The sequence below is a fragment of the Dunckerocampus dactyliophorus genome, chromosome 16, assembly GCF_027744805.1.
Source record: "Dunckerocampus dactyliophorus isolate RoL2022-P2 chromosome 16, RoL_Ddac_1.1, whole genome shotgun sequence".
In the NCBI taxonomy this organism is placed as follows: Eukaryota; Metazoa; Chordata; class Actinopteri; order Syngnathiformes; family Syngnathidae; genus Dunckerocampus; species Dunckerocampus dactyliophorus.
Genome location: NC_072834.1, coordinates 2,396,548 through 2,419,640, shown reverse-complemented (window position 1 = coordinate 2,419,640; position 23,093 = coordinate 2,396,548). Strand labels below are relative to the sequence as shown.

Below are 23,093 nucleotides of genomic sequence, written 5' to 3'. Positions count from 1 at the left end.
ATAACTGGGAGTTAAATTGAATGGAGCTTTCACAGTTGATGTGCATCCTTTCAGTGGCTTGCTGTGTTCTCCCAACAGGCTGCCTGCTGCAGCGTGGTCAGTGACAAGCTTCAGTTTACTCTCTACGCCTCCACAGCCACATCGTCATCTGCTGATCCTTGTAAATATGCAGTCTGCATATCACCACTGGAGCTGCAGGTAAATGTAGTGGATTTCACCTCCACAGCAAACGGAATGACACAGATTTGAACCATTTAGAACTGGAAAACAGAGGTGAGCCGCAGCGTCGTTGAATAGGACATGTTATTAAAAGTGACATGCCGCACAGAATTGGATCAGTGCCTTTCAGGGGCATGAGATTACATGGTTGAGGTGTCTTTCTGTGCGTGGCAAAAGACCCGAATGTCAAGCTCACAGCACTATGTAAATACAAATCTCTCATAGTAGATCCTCCGCTTTTCCAAGAGGTTACGTTCCAAGCCTTATTTTAACACTAATTTTAAGAAAAGTACAGTGGAAAAAATGTCTATTGTCTCACAAATTCACACTAAATGATATAATTGTCTACATTTTTCAGACCAATGTTATGCTAATATATAATAATGCATGATAATAAAAATACACAATAATAATGCAATATTTTCTTTAATATGTCATCTTTCACTCTGTAAAGTTGTGGAAATGGCATTAGTGACATGTATTTTGTCACAGGCAATTTGTGCTATCTGTCAAACGTTTGGAGCATTTCTTGAAATAAATTCCTTGAATCAATTTACGACTTTATTCTTGAAATCTCAGATTATTCTTTTTTAGGTCCAGTAAATATTTTATTGCAGCTGTTATTCACCTTGCTGACTGGCATTGAGCTCATGCAAGATGACATCTGGATGAGTCAGTCGCTACCAGTGGCATATTAGACAATATAAATGTGCAAATGTATAAGTTTAACCACCTCATTCAACTCAACAGCAAGGGGGGCAGTCTGCTTTTAGCTGCGCTAAGCTTTCATCCTGCATTTAGGTCCAGTGAGATTTTCTATGCAGGCTAACCCACTTGTATTAAGATTATTTTTAAACCAATAAGGTGCTTGTCACACCTCTGTGCTCCCTGAGCTCCTTGTACCATAAATACAACCTGAGCGAGTGGCCAGGAGAGCTAACGTGAGCTTTAGAGGTCGCAGGTCAGATGTTTGTTGGTGGTTGCTGTGTTTACTCTGACTGTTTCAGCCCGTTCTCAAAAGTCAGAACGCTTTTCATATCCACTAGAACTTTTGTCAGTGTTTTACGGCCATACAAACGAGAATGGTCTTGTCATGCCGAGTGCTCGTGTGAAGTGTGAAACATAAGCAGTGGCTGTTGACGGCAGAGAACACAATGATACACACAATACACAACGATTGAGGGCCTTTCAACCCTCTCTCGTACCGTGTGACCTCTTGCACGTGAGCACACCTGACACGCTTGCATAACCTCTGTTATACAAATACATAACACGCTGTTGCACGTAACACAGCAGCCTCTGTTGGACCAGCCAGTTAGGTGATGGGTGACGTGAACTCTTAAAACATTTTATAATATTATTTGATGAAGAGAAAACTTTTTTTCTTTTTTTTAAATAAAAAAAATAGGAATGCAGCTTTCATGCAGACTGGTCTGTAAGGCCGTGCAGACTGTGTTTGTCAGATCCAACTGGGCGTCCTCAGTGCTGTCTGATGTGGGTTTGTGTCTGGCATTACAACACAACCCAAAAACCTAGGCATGCTGGGACAGGCTCGCATGTTCCAGTTTTCAGTGTTCTCTTTGCTGTTCTTTTACTTCTCTCCGCTGACCTTAATTTTGAAGTACAACTTGTTTTTAGAGTCCCATTCCTCTCATACTTAGTAGACATAATAAATAAATGTGGTTTTGAGTTTGTGCTCAAATGATGAGATGTGGGTCAGTGGGATTCCTTAATCATAAATGGAATATTTTCCTAGTTAGAGCATAGAAATCTTTACGACCTTCTCAATATGTTTTAGAGCCCTTCAGACATGACATAACACCACTATTGTCACATTTGCACTCATGTTACCCAAAATAATAGTCATAATCAGAGAACAAAAGTCATTTAAGTAGGGTTGTCACGATAACAGATGTCAGTCGTCGATGCCAATACCTTTGAATTTCCACCATTCTCGATACTTCATTTCAAGATTCAAGATTCAAGATTCAAGAGAGTTTTATTGTCATGTGCATAGTAAAACAGCTCAATACTTCATTGAAAACGGTTTCAAACTGTCAAGTATTTAAGATCACTGTCCAAGAGGCAACTATACACTCAAAAAAGAACAGAAGTGGCCGATAGCCTCCTAGTATATAAAAACAAACAATACTGTGCTTACAAATATGTTCATAAATAACAATATAAACTATTTTACATGTGAAAAATAACAGTTCTTTTTGTATGGAATTTTTATATATTTACAGGCTCAACGCCACAGATGTTCTTTTTTTTTTCCTTTTCCGTTTTTGTGTTGACACCACGCTCATAGCGGGTCGTGTGGTGGGTTGCAGTGTGGGCCAGAAATGGCCCGTGGGCTGCGAGTTTGAGACCCCTGCTTCACAGAGTAAAGGGAAAAATAAAGTTTTAGTTGAAATAACACAGAAGACATAAATAAAACTCCTGGTCCTGTGCCTTGCTGTAAAATGTGTTCCTTCGGAGCAAGGGGAGCTGAGTGGGAGGAGGACAGGAAGTGACGTTGAGGGAGCCCGTGTTAGAGATTATTGTGCTTGTTGTGAGATAAATCAAACCTGCAATAAAATCCTGTTGTTCCGGCAATCGAGTCCGGTGCTTGTGTGTCTCACTGAACATTGCAGTCAAATTACTGACGCCTAGTGACCAGTGTACAATATCACATACCATCACGACGTCTTTAAATGCGTCTTCTGAATATTTGTATTTTAGTTCATTTAGACATTTTTATTCTTGAAAATGCTCAATTTAGGCAAAAGGCGGCTTAAATGTGCATGTTTTTGAGTAAAAGGCTGTATTCAACCGCATAACAGCAGGATTTATGAATGCATACAAAGCTGTGATGGAGTGAAGCTATGAAGTTTGAAGCGAGAAGTGGTTAGGGAGCAGTCAAAACAGCAAGCAGATGCTCTTGGAAATTAGTGAGAACATATTTGCACACGCTCCTGCTGGTGGTAATATGATGATGAGGTTGTCAAATAATTAAAACCTCAATTTTGCCCTTCAGCTCAACAAGTTGTGCAAAAAGTACTGAAACCGTTGGACGTGCATTCAAATGTTTAGAGAAGGTCAAATGAAGTTCACCTGTCACGGTTATGCAGCATTTAAGCTTCCTGCTGAAATTTCACCCTAACTTTTTATGACTAGCATACAATAATATAATAGCATTGTACAGTATGACATGTTATTAATATCCTCTCCTCTGTGTTCCTCAGCTTGATTTACTGATGCGGGAAGCTGACGATGAGGTCAAAGTGAGCTGGGGGGTTTCTCACCTGAAGATGGGCGTGCTGCAGGTGACACCCAGTTCATCCCAGGTATTCAAATGAACAAAATAACGTGCTGAAACGCCAGCCACAGACTGTCGCATTAGTTGAAAAATGGAAGTGATGTGGTGTGTACAGCGAGGAGGTCGTGCTTTCAGTTTGATGTAATCGACCGCTTCAAATTGCGATTTGTCTGCTCCCATTGTCTTGTCTTTATCAGGACAATGTCAGCACTTCCTGCATGGCGGCGGTGAGAGAGGAGTTGAAGCGAGTGCTGTGCGCGGCTCGTCCCTCCGTTTTACTGAGCTGCAAGCCTGCACAGGTCTCGGAGGTCAAGGTGGGTTTTCAAAGCACCTCAGAGGCTAAACCCTCTGCTTTTTTTCTGCTGCCCTTTCATTCATACCTATTTCATCTTTAGCCTCATGGTATGGTCAGATCCATTCATTTTTTTGCCTTTAAACAGTTGAAAAGAACCCCGCCCAAAGCCCCTGTTACATTTAATCAAGGCAGACACACAACTGCAACCCCAGTCCATGTATTAACCTAATGAATGCATCTCAAAATAAAGCCATATACAGTATTTGTTATTACCATGGCAACCCTGGCCCACGTTCACAGAAGACCACCAACAACGTTTGTTACTATATAGTGTAGGGCTGTCTTTGACTCAACACTTTCATAGTGGAATCAGATTTGTTAGATTTGGTCCATAGTCGAATAATCGTCAAATGTTTTTTAAGAGCAGAGCTAATGGTAATCCTGCAAAACAGATGTTATGTGCAACTTTTTCCACCTCAAAGAAAAAGGCTAAAACACTCAAGATAAACAAACATGGCAGGTGTGCAACAACAATACCAAAGACGTATTTAGACATTTTTATAATCACGAACGCCCGATGCCGACAACGTATTTATACGTCTTTGAGGGGTTTTTTTGTGCAAGAGGGGATGATGTTCTCCACTAATGAATTTCACTTCAGAGCACTTTTAAGGCATAAAAACGGCCACAAAGTGGCAGAAGTGCATTTGATGAGAGCTCGGCAGAGATCGAGTGAAAGGAAAAGTCACACATGACAGGAAGGAGGAAGTGAGTGAGCCGTGGCTGAGTGTAGCGTGCAGAAGGTTACGCAGTGTAGGGAAACTTTAATGCATGCACACACACAGTTCAGTTCCAAATGTGAAAGTTGTAAATAGTTCATGGTGTCGTAGTTGTAGATAAATTGTTATTTTAATGTAAAACAACCTCTTTTGTGTGTTGTTTTTGTTGGTACAGTATAGTTGTTGAGATATTTGAGCTGTCACAAAAGCAAAAAATATTTGTGTCGAAGTGAAATCGAAGTCGAAGTGAAATACATCAGCTGTTTTTCTCCCTTTTTTTAGTCGGGAACTGATATTTTCCTGCAACTTACTTATGTTCTACTGATGATTACTAAAGTTCGGAAAAAGGTAGACATTTTCTTTCCGATAAAAGAAGGGAGTCTGATATTTCTTTCAGTAGGTTCCATGTTTATATAGCCATAGAACACAACATTCTGTGTGCCTTGAAAGATCAGTGGGTGAAGGGCTTGAATTTTGAAAAATGGCTGGGATTGAATGAGTTAAACACACACGTCATTTTCAATTCTTCATTTGCACAATTTACAGTATAACAAAAACTGTATGCTCAGCAGTAGCCGTGGGCACCCCCGCGTAGTCAGAATCAAACAATCTTGATCACATGGTTATATGATGGCAAGATCGATATTCAAATCAGACTCCTCTGATTCCAATTGTCGACTGTTTTAAGACACCCCTAATATTGTGGCAGCCTTGAGTCACAGGAAATGGTCAGCGGGCTCTTTGGCTCGCTTTAAAGAAGTGCTCTTTATTTGAAAGCGATGAGCCAGCAACACACTCTGCCAACACAGCACAAACGGACGGGAGGTCATCAACACTGACGCCAAGCTAACTCACTGTGTGAACAAAACAAACAAGTCAACACAAACGGAACACACTGCACTACATGAACTATGCAGGTATCAAAATAACGTACACACTGAACATACAGTCGTCCCTCGCCACTTTGCGGCTTGAACGTCGCTCCTTCACTCTGTCGCGGCTTTTAAAAAATAAATGAATTGCTGTTGCGTGGTTGATGGCGTATTATCAGTCAAGTCATATGTACTATTCTGGTCACTAGGTGTCAGTAATGTTACATTGAAGACACATTACCTTCCATTACATTACCTTAACACTGCATGGAGTCAGCCATGGCATGTCTGACATGATAGAGTGGAAAATCTCCCATTCTGTGTGGAAGTGTGAGGTTTTTGGCTTCTTACTTTGTCCTTCTTCCCCACTTCGTTTGAAACCCTTTATTAAGTTTACAATAAATAAATTGGAGGCTAACCGCACAGCGACCATTAGTTACACGCACATGCGTCATGGCCAACTATGCAAATTAGAATATGATCAGTGAATTTCCACGATATAGGATTCCTTATTTATAAATTGAATATTTTCATAGAGCACAGAAAACCTGTTTACGAAATGCGGGTTTTAACATTATTAGAGCCCTCTATACATTAACAAAAACACCCCTATAGTCACCTTTACACTAGTATTACCCAACATAGTAGACCTTCATCCTCATTAGGGTGGAAGGGGTATGCTGGAGCCTGTCCCAGCTAACTTCGAGCGAGAGGCAGGGTACACCCTGGACGGGTCACCAGCCGATCGCAGGGCACATATAGACAAACAACCATTCACGCTCACATTCATACCAATGGACAATTTAGAGTCACCACTTAACCTAACATGCATGTTTTTCGAAACATGACTGTGTGGCCAACATGCTAACCACTCGGTCACCATGCGGCCCCCATAGTAGACATAATAAGAGAAAATAAGACATAATATAGACTCACACGTGTTAACATTGGGTTCCTTGTTGTTGTTCTAGTTTCTGAACAGTTCTTCCTTCTTGCATTGGAGTTCATTTAGTCATTTTTATGCTTGAAAGTGCTTAATTTAGGCCAGAAATATGTAAATTAGCTTAAATTCTTTTGCACATCTTTTGACTAATAATTGGCCCCAGTCAACCTTGAAACAGCATGCTTTGATTGATTGATATGTTTTTTTAAAAACCGTGCTAGAGCGAAGCTGCAAAATTCGAAGCTAGATGTGGCGAATGATAACTGTACTTAACTTAGCATGAAACAAAATCTCATTCTGAAATGTACTACATTAAATTAAAGCAAATTACTACAAACTTACTTGCACCAATTTGTCCTCCAGGAAACCTGCAATAGAGTGTTTTCACCCCCCAAACCTCCTCGCGCCCACGACTGGAAGCTGCTGGTGAAAAACATCCGTGTGGAGCTCAATCTACAGGAAGATGTTGCAGGTAGGATTATTTTCCCCAACAAACATAGTGGTTGTGTGTCGAGCTCAGAAACCAAACTATTTAGAATAAGAATAATGGCGAATAAAGAATAGCGCTTTTCAAGGAACACAGAGCACTTCACAATGAAGTCAACCCATTACTCATTCACTCCTCAGTCACACACTGGTGGTGATAATCTACATCTGTAGCTACAGCTTCCCTGGGGTAGTCTAGTAGTGACTGGGTAGAGAGAGTGAGGATCGTACCACCAACCTTCCGGTTTCTGGACGACATGCTCGACCTCCTGAGCCTCTGCAGCCATTTGACAAAGACTCAACAATTTACACTATATCACAGTGTCATGATGACTGACATTTACCACTTCATCCTCACTGGATCTTGCCTCCTCATAACCGTCTTTGTCAACAATCAAGTCTTCAGTCACGTTAAATTTTCCTTTATCCATTTCAGTCATTCATATGCATTTACAATAGTTTTTGGACATGTAAAACTATAAAAGAAAATGTTTTATGTTAACATTTTTGGCCGTCCGGAACAGATTAATTGGATTTGTATTATTTCTTATGAGGAAAAATTGATTCGGTTAGAGTAAGTTTGGGTTTGAATCAGACCTTCTGGAACGAATTATTGACCCTAACTGAGGTTTCACCGTATACAACACTGAACATCAAGAGTATCTGAAGGGCCATCTTTGTTTGCAACCTCCTGTTTTGCAAAACACAGAGGAACATGTAAACAAACACCCAAACATCCAATAAAAGATGACTTTTTTTTTTTTGCTGAACTTTGCAGAACAAAGCTTGTCTGTCTTGGTCACACTGGCTCACGCTGGCTGCGCTGTACCAGAACCCTCACCCACTCAGCTCTCTGTGGAAGCCTGGTCTTCCGGGAGCTGCTGTGACAAAGTCCCTGTGATTACTGTAATGACCCGCATATCACTGGAAAGCACATTATCTCGAGCTGCAGAAACCTTTGTAGTCATTTCGGTCGTTATAGAGACTTACAGTAATTTAAAAAGTACCATTGCAAATCCTATTGCCGGATACAGCGTCAATGTAAAAGGTATAAAAAAAATCAATTGGAAATGTTTAACGGGTCGCAGCGGTTTGTTGTAGAGTCTTTTTTGTTGTTGTTGTTATGTTGTTTTCGAGTGGAGATCCAACAATCGCGTATCGTGCTTATCACTGAAAACTCAACAGACGCAGCGTTAAGACTTCGTGTGGGTTAGAAGACACCGGCAGCTCCTCTGTTCTTCACAGGATTGGCTCATGGCTAGTAAATTTCCACTCTAAGCGCGCCATTATACAGCATCTCACTTTTGCCCCTTCATTCACGGGAAGTCTCCTGTAAGCATTATTGTAATTAACTCACGTATAATTCATATTCGATTAATCGACTAATCGTCATACATGTTCAAGTGCAGAGCAGGAAGTGACCACAGCAAATTTTTAGATTGTAACGGCACGTTTTATGTTCGGTCAGTTGTCAAAAGACTGTTAAATGGCATAGATGACGAAGACATCTTAAGACAGAGTGCTAATTTACTGATGTTTTCTATTACTATATTATTATCATTACCTAATTATTATACAGTTGTCTCTCGCCACATTGTGGTTTGTTGCAAAAGTATATTAATTCAGAATTCATGCTGTTTTGTGGGTGCATACAGCCTTTTATTAAGTGAAAATATGCTTACATTAAGCATTTTCAAGCATAAAAATGGCTAAATAAACAAACATACAAGTATAAGGCTTTCAGAAGACTCATTCAAAGACACTGGCACTTCTACACTGGTCACTGGTGTACTATAATGTTTGCTGAGGAATACAAACGCCGGACTTGATCACCGGAGCAACGGGCTTTCAGTGCAGGTTTGAATGATCTCACAACTGGCACAATTATCCCTAGTAAAATAAAAATCCGCAGTAAAGCTCAACTACGAATCCCCAAAGTCACTTCCTGTCCACCTGGCACTCAGCTCCCCTAGTGAAGACATTTATAGCAACACACACTAGCCTTAATTATGTCTTAAATGGCTTATTTACTCTGATTATGTCTGCTATATTGGGTAATAAAAACGTAAAGGTGACTGTAGGGGTGTTAGTTCATGTCTAGAGGGCTCTTATAATGTTAAAAACTGTATTTAGAAGGTCATAAACAGGTTTTCTATGCTCCAACTACGAAAATATACACGGAAATTCACTTATCACGGTCGGGTTTGGAACCAGTTAACCGAGATAAAGAAGGGATTACTGTATTGTGATATTTTTCTGATTGCAGGCAGCATCAACCCTGTGTGCGTCCTGCAGTTAGATGACCCTCCGCAGAAGTTTAACACGTCTGTTTTGAAGAACACAGCCAGTCCTGCCTGGGACCATCCTTTTGTTTTGTAAGTTTCACAGCAGAGCACCATAAATGCAGTCACACTCTCAAACACTGTAGTTTGTCACTTTTCCTACAATGTGTGTGTTCTTAAAGTGAACTGAATGGACGATCCAAAGAGCTCATTATCCAGTTGATGAATGATGGTAATCCGCAAGAGGGTGAGGAAGACTTTTTTTTCCCTGTTATGTTGAATCTACATTCATGGAAAAAAATGATTATAACACCCTTGTTTCTTCAGCTTATTGATCCATTGTAATGCCTGGTACAACTAAAAGTACATTAATGATGATAGCAAATATAGCTCATAAGAGTGGATTTTAAGAGCTGATATCTAGCAACTTCCATAGTTTTCTTGATAATAAGTTCCTACCTGAATAGCTATAGCGTTGTACTGCCAAAAAAATGTAACTCTTATGAGCTATTTTTGTTGTCATTGTTATATTTGTCCAAAAAAGGTACCTTTTAGTTGTATCAGGCATTAAAATGAACTAGAAGCTGAAGAAACAAGGGTGTCTAATCATTTTTTCCATGACTAAATGAACTGTTCCCTCTCATTTTCAGATAGCCTTCTGGGCCAGGTGTCGGTGCCTTTTGACCTTGTTAAGAAGCAGCCCAAGGGCCAGCAAACATTTTCCCTCATGACCAAAGATGCTGCGACTGGATCACTTACTACTGATGTAAGACCCACGTTTATTTTATCTGAGATTTTCCATCAACACTAATGTGCCATAACTGTGGGGTACTCCATTCTTCAGTTTACCTACTTGGACCCAAATGAGGTGCGGTCCTGGCAGCCCCCGACCCCGGCCTCCACCAAGCGGGTGGAGATGGACCGTACTGTCATGCCCTGTGGCACAGTGGTCACCACCATCACTGCAGTCAAGAGCAAACCGGGTCGACCACTCCCCCCTGGACTCAGCATAGGTATAGCTGCACAAAGTGATAGAAATAGTGATAGAAAGCCACACATTATAAACCATAACTAGAATGATTACCTGTTTACGTATCATTTAGATTCAGAAGCTATATTTCCCAATACGGAGGGCCACTTCACCATTCGAATTTAGCGGCTTCACTCTATTACGTTTTTTTCAGAAATATATTACTGTAAATTCCACAATTCTGCAATGACGTCAGCCTCCCTCTCAGCTCCGGGTCCTCTGGCTGCCTCTGGTGGACAGAGGCAGCAGTGTAGCGCCATCCACCATATTCTATACTGCTTGTCCTCCAATGAATTGCTCTTCTGGCAGTAATGCATTATGGGTAGATGTTAACAAAGGTGCTGTTTGTTATTTTAAACTCGTATTGGTACTTATAATGTATATTCCTAGGTATCTTTTCAGTGTTAAATTGCTGTGTGATGAGTTTAATGTTTGTGGATGACACTGTGAGTGTTTATTATTGAGTAATGACCTCCTGCAATTTTTGATGGGTTGACAAGCTCGTCGTGAGTTTTTTCAAGTTTTTTCAGAACAAATGTCTTCTAAATTTAGTGGGTACGACACTGGAATTCACAGTAATTAATAAATGATGCTGTTTCATGCTTGAATATGGGCTATTAGTAGTAAAAACATGTGCATATTGAAGCACATTTTACACATTTTTGCCCAAATTAAGCATTTTCAAGCATACAAATTGCTAAATGAACCAAAATACAGATATAAGGCATTCAGAAGATGCATTCAGAAGTGAATGATATGTAGTATTCTACACTGGTCACTCGGTGTCAGTCATTTTTCTGTAATGTTCGGTGAGACACACACATACACCGGGCTTTATCGCTGAAACAATTGGCTTTTATTGCAGGTTAGATATACTGTGTCTCAATTACAATAATCCCTAATAAAAAGCCTTAATAAAAAAGATGAGCTAACCCACGCCAAACTAAAACTCACTTCAGAACCCCTGACGTCACTTCCTGTCCTCCCACAAACACATTTGTAGCAACACACACAAGCACGAGTCTTATTTATGTCTTATTTTTTCTTATTGTGTCTACTATATAGGGTAATAACAGTGTAAAGGTGACTATAGGGGTGTTATTTCATGTCTAGATAGTTAAAAAACGTATTTATGGCATAAACCGGTTTTCGATGCTCTTACTACAAAAATATTACAGTTATAAATAAGGAAGCCTACCTTGCGGATTACTGCAGGGTTTCCCCTAGGAATTTTTGAAGCTGTGGTGGTGGGATGCGTGGGTGGTGGACTGCCGCCGTTGTGCCGTGCTGCTGCTGTGGCGGCAATTTTTTTATATATATATATTTAAATTTAGTGTCGATAATAATGTCAACGTTAGGGTAATTTTCACAGGCTTTAACAAGAAATGCATTAATTAACTTGAAATACCTTTCTGTCTTTTCTTCTTCTCCTTAACTGTCAAGTCCCAACAGGGCAGGTGATTCCGGGGCACGTTTTTATTTGAGATTTCACTTGATTTTTTATTTCAAACTAATTGTGGTCAATATGTAAATAATAGGCTTTCACATTCACAGTTTACATAAAAATAGTTGATATCATTCAATAATTCTCAATTCAGTATGGCAATAAAGATAATAACACATAATTCCTCAGTAGTTGTGTACATAACCTGGGGCTTAATGTCAGCTGACTGATGTCATATGACATCTACAAAGTGCCGTTTATGATGTGTGTGACACATCGACCCAGGCTACCTTCGCTACCCCTGATATAGCATATGTCCCTTCACACAATGTATTACTTAACATTGTTTTCACATGCAAATAACAACAGTTTTTTAAGGCGTCCCTTCTGCGCCAATTACAATTACGTGTAGCGGAAACCCTGCACTGTACACTACGCCGGCTCGTTCTTCCCCCCGCAAAATACTCTTGCATCTCATGCTGTGCGCCGCCCCAAAAAAAATGTAACTACCAGACCATACAGATTGTAACGGCTGTGTTTGGTCGGCTTGTTAACATTATTTCCTGTGCGTATAGCACCCCAACTTCGACTTTGACTTCGCCTTCACCTTCGATTTCCAATCAACATTTGCTATAAAAATTGAGTTTAGTACGGGTTTGGGTATAAGGTGGTAGCATCTGCAATACCTTCAAAAACATGTATTTTTTTTATCATGAGTAGCAAAAAAGCCACTGTGTTGTAATATTTCATTCATTTTGCACCACTCATGCTCTTAACTGAAGGATCTCATCTCAGCTGTCTTTACGTTTTAGATTCTTCACAAAAAGCACTGGCCAGCAAGCCCAAGCTTTCGGAGCGACGTGTTTCGGAGCAGACGTCTACGCTGGGAGCGACAGTCAGCAAGGTCTTGTCTTCGTCAGACACCGAGTTACTGATGCTTAACGGCACCGACCCAGTGGCTGAGGCCGCCATCAAACAACTCCACCAGTCTGCCAAGCAGAAGCTCAGGTCACCAGTGAAGAAGAGTACCATCATCATCTCTGGGATTACAAAAGTAAAGATGACCTTACTTACCAGCACTTGTACCACTTGATGATTTATCTCCAGGGCTGACTTGATTTCCATGTTGAATATGTTTATATTCCCAGACACCGCTGTCTCAGGACGATGAGCTGGCTCTGATGGCAGGCTACGCTGCTGCGATGGATGCCTCGATGTCGAATGGCAGCTCCACTCAGGACGTGACCACAGCGATCGTGTCAGGGACCAGCAGCCCCCCAGAGGTGTCTGAACACGAGGAAGGGGCCAGTGGATTGGGATGTCCCCCTGAAGACTGGGAGAGTCACACCGGAGAGGACTTGAACCATACCTCACTCTCCATGTGTGTATCAGAGGTCAGCTGCAAAAAGAGAAGAGGTAAGAGATGCCTCAGTTGGTGGGTTTGTTGTACAGTGGAACCTCGGTTTTCGTTATTAACCTGTTACAAAAGATCAGAAACGTACAATGCATTTTTCCCATAAGAAATCATGTAAATCCATTCAATCCGTTCCAGACAACCACATTACCTATTAATGCAAAACACGTTTTGCAGAGGATAATTACACTGTATAGTTTTACATGCAGGACACAAAGGGAAATACATATAAATGATGAATGAAATGGATAAATGAACATCACTTTTACCTTTATTGAAGACTGGTTGAGTGCCAAATTAAAAAAATTTATTGCAGTTATTTATTAATCATATTTAGTGCGTTAGTTTTTTTTTACGTGTTTAATCTCTACCTTTACCGTTTGTGTATGCGAGTTGTCTTTTTATAAAACCAGTTTTTATGCTTTTTGTGCTGGAGTTGTGGGGAGAAGAAAACAATAGTCTGTCACATCCCAACATCCATTGCATTTGGGATTGTTTAGCTTCAGCTGATAGGCTCCCATTGTAGTTGGGAGGGCAAGGTAAGGAGCGGCGAGTAGCGGAGAGGAGACGTGAAAGTGGAGGAGCATGTGAGAATTGTCCAACAAGTGGGAAATCTACATTTCAGAAATTGCCAGACGGCAAGGTTCTTACCGTTACATTGCACTCCTAATGTACAGTAACAGACACTACCTTTGTACGTTGCTACTTCTGTCTGGAATTTAATATTGTTTCTCGCCTTGTTGATCAAAGTTTTGGAACTCGTAACTTTTTTTGCAGCCGTTTAAAATAAATTTTTAAAAAAGCACAGATTAAACTAACACTCAGAAATACACAGTGCTCATGAATGCCTCATTGCCACACTGTCCGTATTCAGGGAAGGAAGGAGACAGATACCGATTTTTCCAATGTTCCGTGTGCCATCTCTGAACAGATAAACCGCCCATACACACATAATAAAGAAGATAAAATGGTTCCCTGGCTGGAGTCTGTCTATAGTGTCCCAACTCTAAAAGAACCACTATCCATTCTTCACAGACTGAGATTGAGTCACCAACTTGTGGATGCTTTGTTTGGGTACGCGATTCCGCTGACTAGTTTAGCCGTACGAAAGACCTATTTTTAGGAAAAATTGTCATTGTAAACCAATGTTTCACTGTACTACATTATGGCTTAAATGTCGCTCGTTCATTAGTGCTGAAAATCAGTAGCTCAGAAAGGGAGCAGTGGGCCACATTTCTCTGTTTGCCTGTTTTCATGTATGTCCTTTCTTGGTGATGCAGTCTGTATTCCTTTTTCTCTTTCCCCTCCTCTGCCTCAACTGTCTGTACTGTCTATCACCACTCTGATCTTAGAGGAAAGCAGTGCAAAGCGCACGTTAGATCCAGATGTGTAAGTTACCATTCATGAGTGGTATCTTCAGTACTGTAGTTTGTGTACTGTGTAGTTACTGTAGCTTTGAGTAGGCTAGATAACATTGGTCATTTCAACACATTTTCATTTCATGGAGTTCCTATAATCCTTTTTTTTTTAACTATGTTTAACTGGCCTGAGTGTACACATTGATCACCAGTTATTAAGAACAATGACTGTTCAACAAAGACAACCATTCTCACTCCCAACAGAATGTATCATGAATCAGGTGGTCCTCGGTCTACGAATGAGTTTTGTTCCTACGGCAACCGTGTCAGTCGTGTTTTGTGTAAGACACAATTTATATCAAAATTATACCTGAATGAAAACCGGAAAGTCTGAAAGTCTGGAGCCCTGAAGAGTGACATCCTTCTCCGGTGTAGCGACAAGCGACTCATTCTCCCGTGACTAGTTTTCTTTTTGTACTGTATTATTAATTTACGACCGCGCGTACGTAACCACGAAATGTCGGAGCATGAAACATTGTAACACGAGGACCGTCTGTGATCAGTACAACAAAATACAATTTAAAAATGACTTCCTTTCTGCTTCTGGGCTGCAGGCAGTTTCCTACAGAAGAGCGCCAAGCTCTTCTTCCGGCGGCGACACCAGCGCAAGGACCCCGGGATGAGCCAGTCGCACAATGACTTAGTTTACCTGGAATCTCCTGCCGTCGTGGAGCGGGCCAGCAAAACCGCCACGCTTAGCCGCATGCTGAGCCGCAAGAGTAAGAGCAAAGCCAACGGCTCTACCTCCAATGGACAACCAAATGTGTGATACTTCCACAACTACCACCTCAAATATGCTCTGTGGCTGACCTGCAGTCTATAGACAATAATAACTCCGCAGGGTATGATGGGTCTTTTATTGCGCATGAGTGGGTATATGACTTCATGGTATTTCAGAGGATTTTATTTTGCATGTCTCCTCAGTTTGGTTTGATGCAGCATTTTAAAAGTGGCCTTGATCCAGACTCGTGTGGTCCTGCATCTTTACCTCTCTGATGTTGAGTGTAAAGGGTAAACCATCCTTGCTGTGAACCATCGCTTTCCTACGGTGGATCAACAGGACCAAAGATGAAGAGAAGAGTGGTATTTGTATGGTTTGCACAATTTCAGTACCTTTTTCTATTTCCAGTGCAATGACAGGAGCTGCTCGTGTGATAGAGACTCTTCTGTTGTTCCAAATATTCAGAAAGGGAGATAATATGACTACTTCTGGACATGAACAATTTGAATTATGATATTTAAACAACCGTGTTTAATACTTTGTTTTATTTCCTTCAAGAACAATACATGAGATGTGTGTGTGTGTGTGTGTGTGTGTGTGTGTGTGTGTGTGTGTGTGTGTGTGTTTGATATGCACGTACAGTAAGAATATCAACAGCCATGCTGAATGAATGATAATGAAATGCATTATTAACAAAAAGTGTGTCAGAGATATCAAAGATAGAGACACTGTGGATAATGTGAGACTTTTAACAATGTGTGTGTTTGGAAATTGTATGCAGCTTTCATCTAAGTCTTCCTCAAAGATGTTTCAATGACCCTTGTTGACCTTTGTCACAATTAGTCACGCGTGTTGTGTTTTGCACAAAATAGTTGACTCTTCAGTTCTTCTGATTCGTGTATGTAACATTGCATTGTTTTTATTATCATGTGGCTTTGAACACGCGTGAACATACTCGAAAAAAAATCCAGCTGGTGATTGTAGTTTGTTGCCGGCACAACTACTGTACCTTCTGTTTCTTCATTCTGCATTACTACTATGGGATGATGTAAAACAGTGACATGTAGTGCTAAGATTGCCTTACAGTAGTTCTGTACCTGCTGCCACATGTGCTCTAGCCAGCTTTCGGGTCCACTGTCAGCGCACCAAAGGAACAGCTGAGAAAATCTGCTTTCCTACACCACCCAAATGCCTCACCTGAACGCCTGTACACGTAAGAAAACTGCTATTTCAGCGTTTACACTATTGGACATACTTGGGAAATCATTTGCTGCTCATGACGACACTCCTCTGCAGATACACCCTGGAGGGGACTTCTTTGGACCCCCCCCATTTACAGGCTCTTCTCTACCATCACTGACTGATGTTTATTGACAATAATAGGCTGTTAAGAAGTTTGCTCAGTTTGCAGTAAGGCATATTTACACTGTGCTACTCTAAAGTATTCAGTAAACTAAAGGGCTATTGAAGGTTTTTTTTGTTCTTGTTGGCTTTTTTAGCACAGAAACATTACAGGATTTACTTGAAGTATTGACAGTGTCACGTCATTTAATTTTAAGCAATAACTACTGAGATTGTGGCACGAATTTTTTTGTTCTTTTATTTTTGACAGCTGGGTAATTCTTACAATTTGTTTCATGAAACATGGTAACCTAGAGCCAATGATCTACTGTCATCTTTGACAAAGATACAGTACATGTATAATTAACATAAGGAATTAATTACTTGCTGTAGTTTTATAATTTATTATAAAATCATTTTAATTTATTTAAAAAATACAAATTGAAGACCTGACGCATGTTGCTTCCCCAGTTTCCTCCAACTTCGTAGTTACGGTTTGATTGCGGTAACGGCCTAAATTCAAATCTGCCTTCAACTCCCACAATGCACTCGGTGGGTCTGGCTTCCGGTCCTGCGCCCTTTCTGGAGCGGATTGTAACCCGGAGTCAGGATTCGATAAATGAAGTGTCTTTTGCAGGAAAGGTAAGATATATTCCCATTAATATACGTCAGATTCTGGCAATTTATCGCCACAGTGTAACAGAAAATGTGTAGCCGGTTTGTTTGGTCAGCTCCGAGTTTTCTCCTGCCGCCTCCATTGCTGTATGCTGGACGCCGAGGCGCTGCGACTCCGGTTTGGCTCTTTGCGTCTCCGGTCCATCCGCCATGCCGACTGTTCTTTGTTGCATTTTTGTTGGAGACCAGACGCTCAGATCGGAGTTAAAACCTGGCTACAGTTTGGGAACCACTGAAATCCTGGATCAACTCGGACTGCATACGTTCACACATTGGCTCCGAATATATAACCTGCTTCATGTTGACATACTGTTACCCTTCAGTTTTGTGCATTCAAAACAACACAAATGGCCACCATCTCAATAATATCACTCGATGAACGCTGTTCTTATTGCAAAATGTTTTATCTGCCAACCGTCCTGCTTCCAACCTGTTACAATGATCCCTTTCATCTGTTGGTAGGTTAACAGAATGGCAGCGCAGCCTCCAGACGAGTTCATCTGTGAGTATGGATCCTGAACTGTAAGGTGTCACATTAGTGTTTGTTTGTGTGTTTGATGCCGTGTTGTGTGATGTGTGTGACACAGGGTGTGAGGACTGTGGACAGTACCACGACTCTGAGTGCCCTGAACTTGGACCTGTGGTGACCGTCCAGGACTCTTTTGTCCTCAGCCGGGCCCGGTGAGCATGCACCTTAAAACATTTGGTTGCAGTTTATTTAAACAGAAGGCCAACAGTCTACGTACGTTTATGTCGAGTCGAGTTTTAGAGGAAGTCAGAACATACACCTATGTTGACACCAAAGTCACTCACACTGTACACAGAAGACATAAAGAAATATAGTAATTAAAAAATACAATAAGGAATTTAAAAAAAAAAAAATTCTTGTCTAATTTCACTTAACTTTTCACTTTTGCTTTCCTTTTCTTTGACGCACCGCCATCAGAAGTGTCTGCCTCACGCTGGGCAGACATAATGAAAGAGGAAAAAATCACTAAAAAGTACGGAAGTGACGCCCTTCCTCAGTGAGGTGACGCGCAACTATGTATCCTTCCGCTGCATGCATATAACGAGTTCTCTCTTTTTTGTTTCTACGTTATTGATCATTTATGGGAGTGTGTACGTACCCGTGAAACGTCGGAATACGAGGACCGCCTGTCTGAATGGGTCATACCAGAGGTGGGAGCAAGTCAGTGTTTTGCAAGTCTCGGGTGAAGTCTCAAGTAAAGACGTGCAAGTCCAAGTCGAGTCTCAAGGCAGACAAGACAGGTTGAGTCAGGTCCGAAGTCATAGGCTTGAAATTTTTGAGTCCTTCCAATTCATAAGCACTGTTTAGTGTCTCCAAAATAAAATTTGACTTTTGACAAATAAAATGAATGCCTGTTTAACTGCTTTATTGTGTAGCATTTAGCATTCAGGGTTTATGTAATCCACCCATTCATTGTTTGTTCTTAAAGGAAAACTTTGTCCATCATCCACAATCCTTATGTGAGACACGAACACACGCCTTTCTCTTTTCTGTGTGTTCTAAATATAGAAAACTGCTAAAAAGAGACGGCTAAGAATGCACGTAATGGGACGCAACTATTCCGCCTGTAAAGCCTTCTGGAAAAAAACTCCAAAAAGCGCCAACAACACTCCATTTACAAAATGTGACCTGCATAATAACCAAGCTACAGCGACATTGTTATTGTTATAGCTTTGTTTTTGTTTTTGAGTTTGGAAAAGTTAATGCTAGGTGTAGCGTTCCTTTCTAGTATGTTGCTGCTAGGTGAAATCAGTCCGCCCAGAAAGGACGTTCCTGTTAAAATGCCCAAAATATAGCAAAATACTGTAAGTATTACGGTACATGTTTTCATGAATGTTCCTGTTACTACATGCTCACAGCATGCATATAAAACCTGCAGTTTTCCTTTAAAGCTGATTGGACGTTAATCGATGCATTCAACAAGGCTGATTCAAAGGGAATCTATGTGGCCTTGCTGGAAATAACTTAATAACGATCACGTCGGTTGAATACTTGGAATGGGGAAACATTCACTGGAAAATCTCAAATATTTTCAAGTCATCAGAATGCAGTCCGAGTCAGGTCCTGACTCACTGATGTCAAAGTCAATGTGCAAGTCTTTGATGACATTGTCAAGTCAAGTTCAAAGTCATCAAAATTATCACTGAAGTCCACACCTTTGGGTCATACTTGAATTTGCTGTACAACTTGCTGGCCTTTTTTTTTATTATTTATTTTTTTTATTTTTTACGTATTTTACATAGAGTTTGCTGCAATTATGGGAGTAATAATGCTGCTCGGTGGATGTACATGTGTTAAAAGACATTGTACACTCACTGGACACTTCATTGTGTACCAAAATTTCCTGTGTGAATGACGCACCGGTGTTTACAAGCCGCACCCACTAAATTTAGAGAGAAAAACACATTTGTACATATATATAGATATATATATCTATATATCTATATATATATCTATATCACCGCACATGTCCATGTCATAAAATGGCAAATTGTGGCACGTGCGAGTCTGTGAGGACCAGGCAACTCTTTATTTAACAGGAGCCAATCATAAGCTATGAAAAACTCACAACGAGCTTGTAAACCCATTTAAATTTGTAGGAGGTCTGCCTCACGGTGTCATCTTACTGGAAATCGCAGGAGGTCATTACTCAATATTACTGTCTGACTCGTGGTGTCATCTTGGAAAGGATGCTAAAATCATCACACAGCAACTTAACGCTCAAAACGGTTGCTAAGGAATATACAAGTACCAATATGAGTTTAAAATAAAAAAAACCAACTATTTTAACGTTTTCCCATGATGAACTTTGTCCCAGCAAAGCATTTCATTGGTTATGCCTTCCCATGCGCTGCAATGCTATCTCTTCCACCAGAGGGAGGCTGACATCATTGCAGCACCCCAACAGGCATAACCAATGAAATGCTTGGCTGGGATGAAATGCATTATGGGAAAACGTCAAAATATTTGTTTTTGTTTTTTTAATTTTACACTCGTATCGGAACTTGTATATTTGTTAGCGACCTTTTGAGTGATAAGTTGCTGTGTGATGCGTTTAGCGTCCTTTCCAAGATGACACCACGAGTCAGACAGTAATATTGAGTAATGACCTCCTGCGATTTCCAGTGGGTTGATAAGCTCATCGTGAGTTCACTGATAGCTCGGGATTGACTCCTACGGTTTCCTCACTGACTTGCGAGCGGCACAGTATTTAAACCATTAGTAGCAGTTCTGAAGTAAAGGAGATGTCAAGAGATTAGAACATCGTCATTAATTAGACGCACCCGCTATACAAGCCGCAGGGTTCAAAGTTTAAGAAAAAATTAGCGGCTTATACACCGGAATTTACAGTATACTGTTGTGGCTGTCCAGGTGCAATTTCCATAACAAATTTGCCATGCTTCTCATGTCCTTGTTCAGTTCCTCACTTCCAAGTAGTCTGGAGATCAGGCCAGTGGCAGACCGTGGCGAAGGCGTCTTCGTCCAGCGTCAGCTGGTCAAAAGGACACGATTTGGGCCGTTTGAGGCGAAACGGGTCCCCGTTTTGGAGAAGGACGTTGCCTTCCCTTTGAAGGTGATTACACAGTTCAATGAGGGGACACATGAATGGCAACATGTGACATACTGAAGCAAAGCAACATCCACTCGCAAAGTGTCATTTCTTTAGTGTTGTCCCATGAAAAGATAAGATAAAATATTTGCAGAAACGTGGGCGGCCTGCAGTGTAACAGAAAATACACCCTCTGTCCACCTCCTGATGAACAGATCTTCCAAAAGGATGGCGTGGTGGTGTGTTTTGACTCCAGTAGCGAAGATGACTGCAACTGGATGATGCTGGTGCGACCTGCCACAGATCACCAACACCAGAATCTGACAGCATACCAGCAGGATGATGAGGTGTTCTTCAACACATCCCAGGTGAGTACGTATGCACTTATCCCAGGAGGCATTGTGCAACTCATCCTTTCTGCCTGTGCTGCTTGTTGAGCAGGATGTGCTCCCAGGAACAGAGCTGAGGGTCTGGTATGGAGCTTTCTACGCAAAAAAGATGGAGAAGCCAGTGCTCAGGTCTCCAGTTCAGCCACTGCTACCTCCAGGTAGATAACAATATCATCATATCTGTGTGTGTGAATGGCAACTTGGTCAGTGTGACACCTTCTTCTTTTGTAACAGAAGCCTCTGAGAAAATTGTCGTTATGCCCCCTGTGGTGAAAGACAACCATGCAGGTAAGCCGATTCATGGGACGCGTCGGTAACTTTTTGCTGACTTTATTACCCAGCATTAGGTAGGATCTGACTGCGAACCACGTGGTCATATCTAACATGAACATCTTTACCTTGGTCACTCGCCTGTAAAATTGAGACATTTTATTATGAGGCATTCAATAAATGTAGGAAGGTATGTTTATATCAGGGGTGTCCAAACCTTTTCCACCGACGGCCACATACTGAAAAATGAAAGCACGCCACTTTTATATTTTAGAAACCAACACGTGTAGATATGCTAAGAAATTATATATATTTAAAAAACTGCATCTGAGCTTTCTGAGGTTGTTTTCCCCATTTTTGCTGTTTTTCAAAAACAAAACTATATATTTTCCAAATATTTCAATTTTCTTCTTAAATAATCTTAGGACATTTTCTTCTCATAGTATTATGACTTCACTAATTTGACTTTATTCTTGCAAAATTACAGCTGTTTTTTTGTCATTTCTGCTGTAGTTTTATTTTTTAACTTGCATATTGTAAACTTTCTTGTAACTTTCCCCGCAACTTAATTTTCCAAAAATGAGGTAATATTATTACATACATAATATATTAGATAATATTATGACTTTAAAAATGTATTGTCTTTTTTCTTTAATATTTCAACTTTATGCTAAAATGTTATCGTAAAATTACGACTGGGTGTTGTAGTTGTTGTTGTTGGTTTTTTTTTTAACTTTTCTTGTTAAATTATATTTTTAGACTGTGCAGCGGGCCACAAATACTGTAGCTACGGACGTACTTTGGACACCACCCCTGCTTTATATAAACGATGTGGCATACTACTGTTTTGTAATTGAACTTATCTAAATCTGATCTGATAAATATTACCTTGAATGCACAAGAAAGAAATATGGTTTATGAATATGAAAACTGGAAGATATCAGTTTTTGCAAATTAAGTCTTCAAATACACAGTTTAACAGCTTTAGCTTTGCTGGAAATGCTTGACAGGACTTTCATTGCGTCTTCCGGTCACAGGTCACATGACAAGTGCTGTCAGTAAGGTGCTGACCACGACAGAGCTTCCAGAAGACTCACTGACATCGCGAGAGGAGAGCACAGTCGGGCAAGGTGAGGACGTTCACGAACCCGCTGCTCCGCCTCCTGTGAAGAGGGTGACCACACGTGGAAGAAAAGCTAAGGGCCGCAGACCTCGACCCGTTATTGCTGCAAGCAAAAGTAAAGGTGAGAAAAATCACAATTTTACGCTCTTAGCTGCTGCTGCAGTTATTTTGTTGTAAAGTCTTGACTACAATGACAGTAAAACTTTCATACATGCATATTATATTTTTTCCGGTGGCTAATAGTTTAAAAACAAAGACCGCATTTCAAGAAATGCTGCAAATGTTGGACAGAGTGTACGGATTGCCTGTGAGGAAAATACAGGTCACAACAGGCAAATGCACAACTTTACAGAGTGAAGCGATGGGTTTTGAGGCGAACGCCACAGCCGACAGCCACAATGTGGGAACATTTTGGTTTCAAACAGAATGAACATGGTGAGCACATGAACACCGACGACCGACACGGACAGTTTTCTCAACTGGGGGGAAAAAAAACTACAGATGCAGCGGAGC

The 23,093-nt window shown here is 40.8% G+C and overlaps 2 protein-coding genes across 8 annotated transcripts in view; both read left to right on the top strand.

The window, feature by feature from the left end:
• The window catches only part of LOC129168928 (C2 domain-containing protein 2), a 22,117-nt gene extending 5,237 nt beyond the window's left edge, over positions 1–16,880 (top strand). The window contains exons 3-14 of one of the 3 annotated variants that reach the window (XR_008566360.1): positions 79–198; positions 3,447–3,548; positions 3,718–3,834; positions 6,773–6,881; positions 9,162–9,270; positions 9,360–9,424; positions 9,828–9,943; positions 10,022–10,190; positions 12,464–12,705; positions 12,800–13,067; positions 15,038–15,325; positions 15,408–16,880. Coding sequence is in view for 2 of the 3 variants with exons in the window: in XM_054754771.1 (XP_054610746.1) it covers positions 79–198; positions 3,447–3,548; positions 3,718–3,834; positions 6,773–6,881; positions 9,162–9,270; positions 9,360–9,424; positions 9,828–9,943; positions 10,022–10,190; positions 12,464–12,705; positions 12,800–13,067; positions 15,038–15,252 (1,632 nt within the window). In the remaining variant the exon portion in view is untranslated. Of the gene's footprint in view, positions 1–78; positions 199–3,446; positions 3,549–3,717; positions 3,835–6,772; positions 6,882–9,161; positions 9,271–9,359; positions 9,425–9,827; positions 9,944–10,021; positions 10,191–12,463; positions 12,706–12,799; positions 13,068–14,417; positions 14,455–15,037 lie in introns of all 3 variants that reach the window. The other 2 variants (XM_054754772.1, XM_054754771.1) reach the window with 2 other exon arrangements.
• Positions 16,335–23,093, top strand: part of prdm15 (PR domain containing 15) — a 20,556-nt gene continuing 13,797 nt past the window's right edge. For 3 of the 5 annotated variants that reach the window (XM_054754768.1, XM_054754766.1, XM_054754765.1), the window contains exons 1-8: positions 17,053–17,187; positions 17,683–17,722; positions 17,808–17,901; positions 20,669–20,822; positions 21,014–21,166; positions 21,240–21,345; positions 21,422–21,475; positions 22,495–22,701. In XM_054754768.1, the coding sequence (XP_054610743.1) occupies positions 17,089–17,187; positions 17,683–17,722; positions 17,808–17,901; positions 20,669–20,822; positions 21,014–21,166; positions 21,240–21,345; positions 21,422–21,475; positions 22,495–22,701 (907 nt within the window). In that variant the 5' untranslated portion in view covers positions 17,053–17,088. Of the gene's footprint in view, positions 16,418–17,052; positions 17,188–17,682; positions 17,723–17,807; positions 17,902–18,166; positions 18,251–20,668; positions 20,823–21,013; positions 21,167–21,239; positions 21,346–21,421; positions 21,476–22,494; positions 22,702–23,093 lie in introns of those variants that run through there. The other 2 variants (XM_054754767.1, XM_054754769.1) reach the window with 2 other exon arrangements.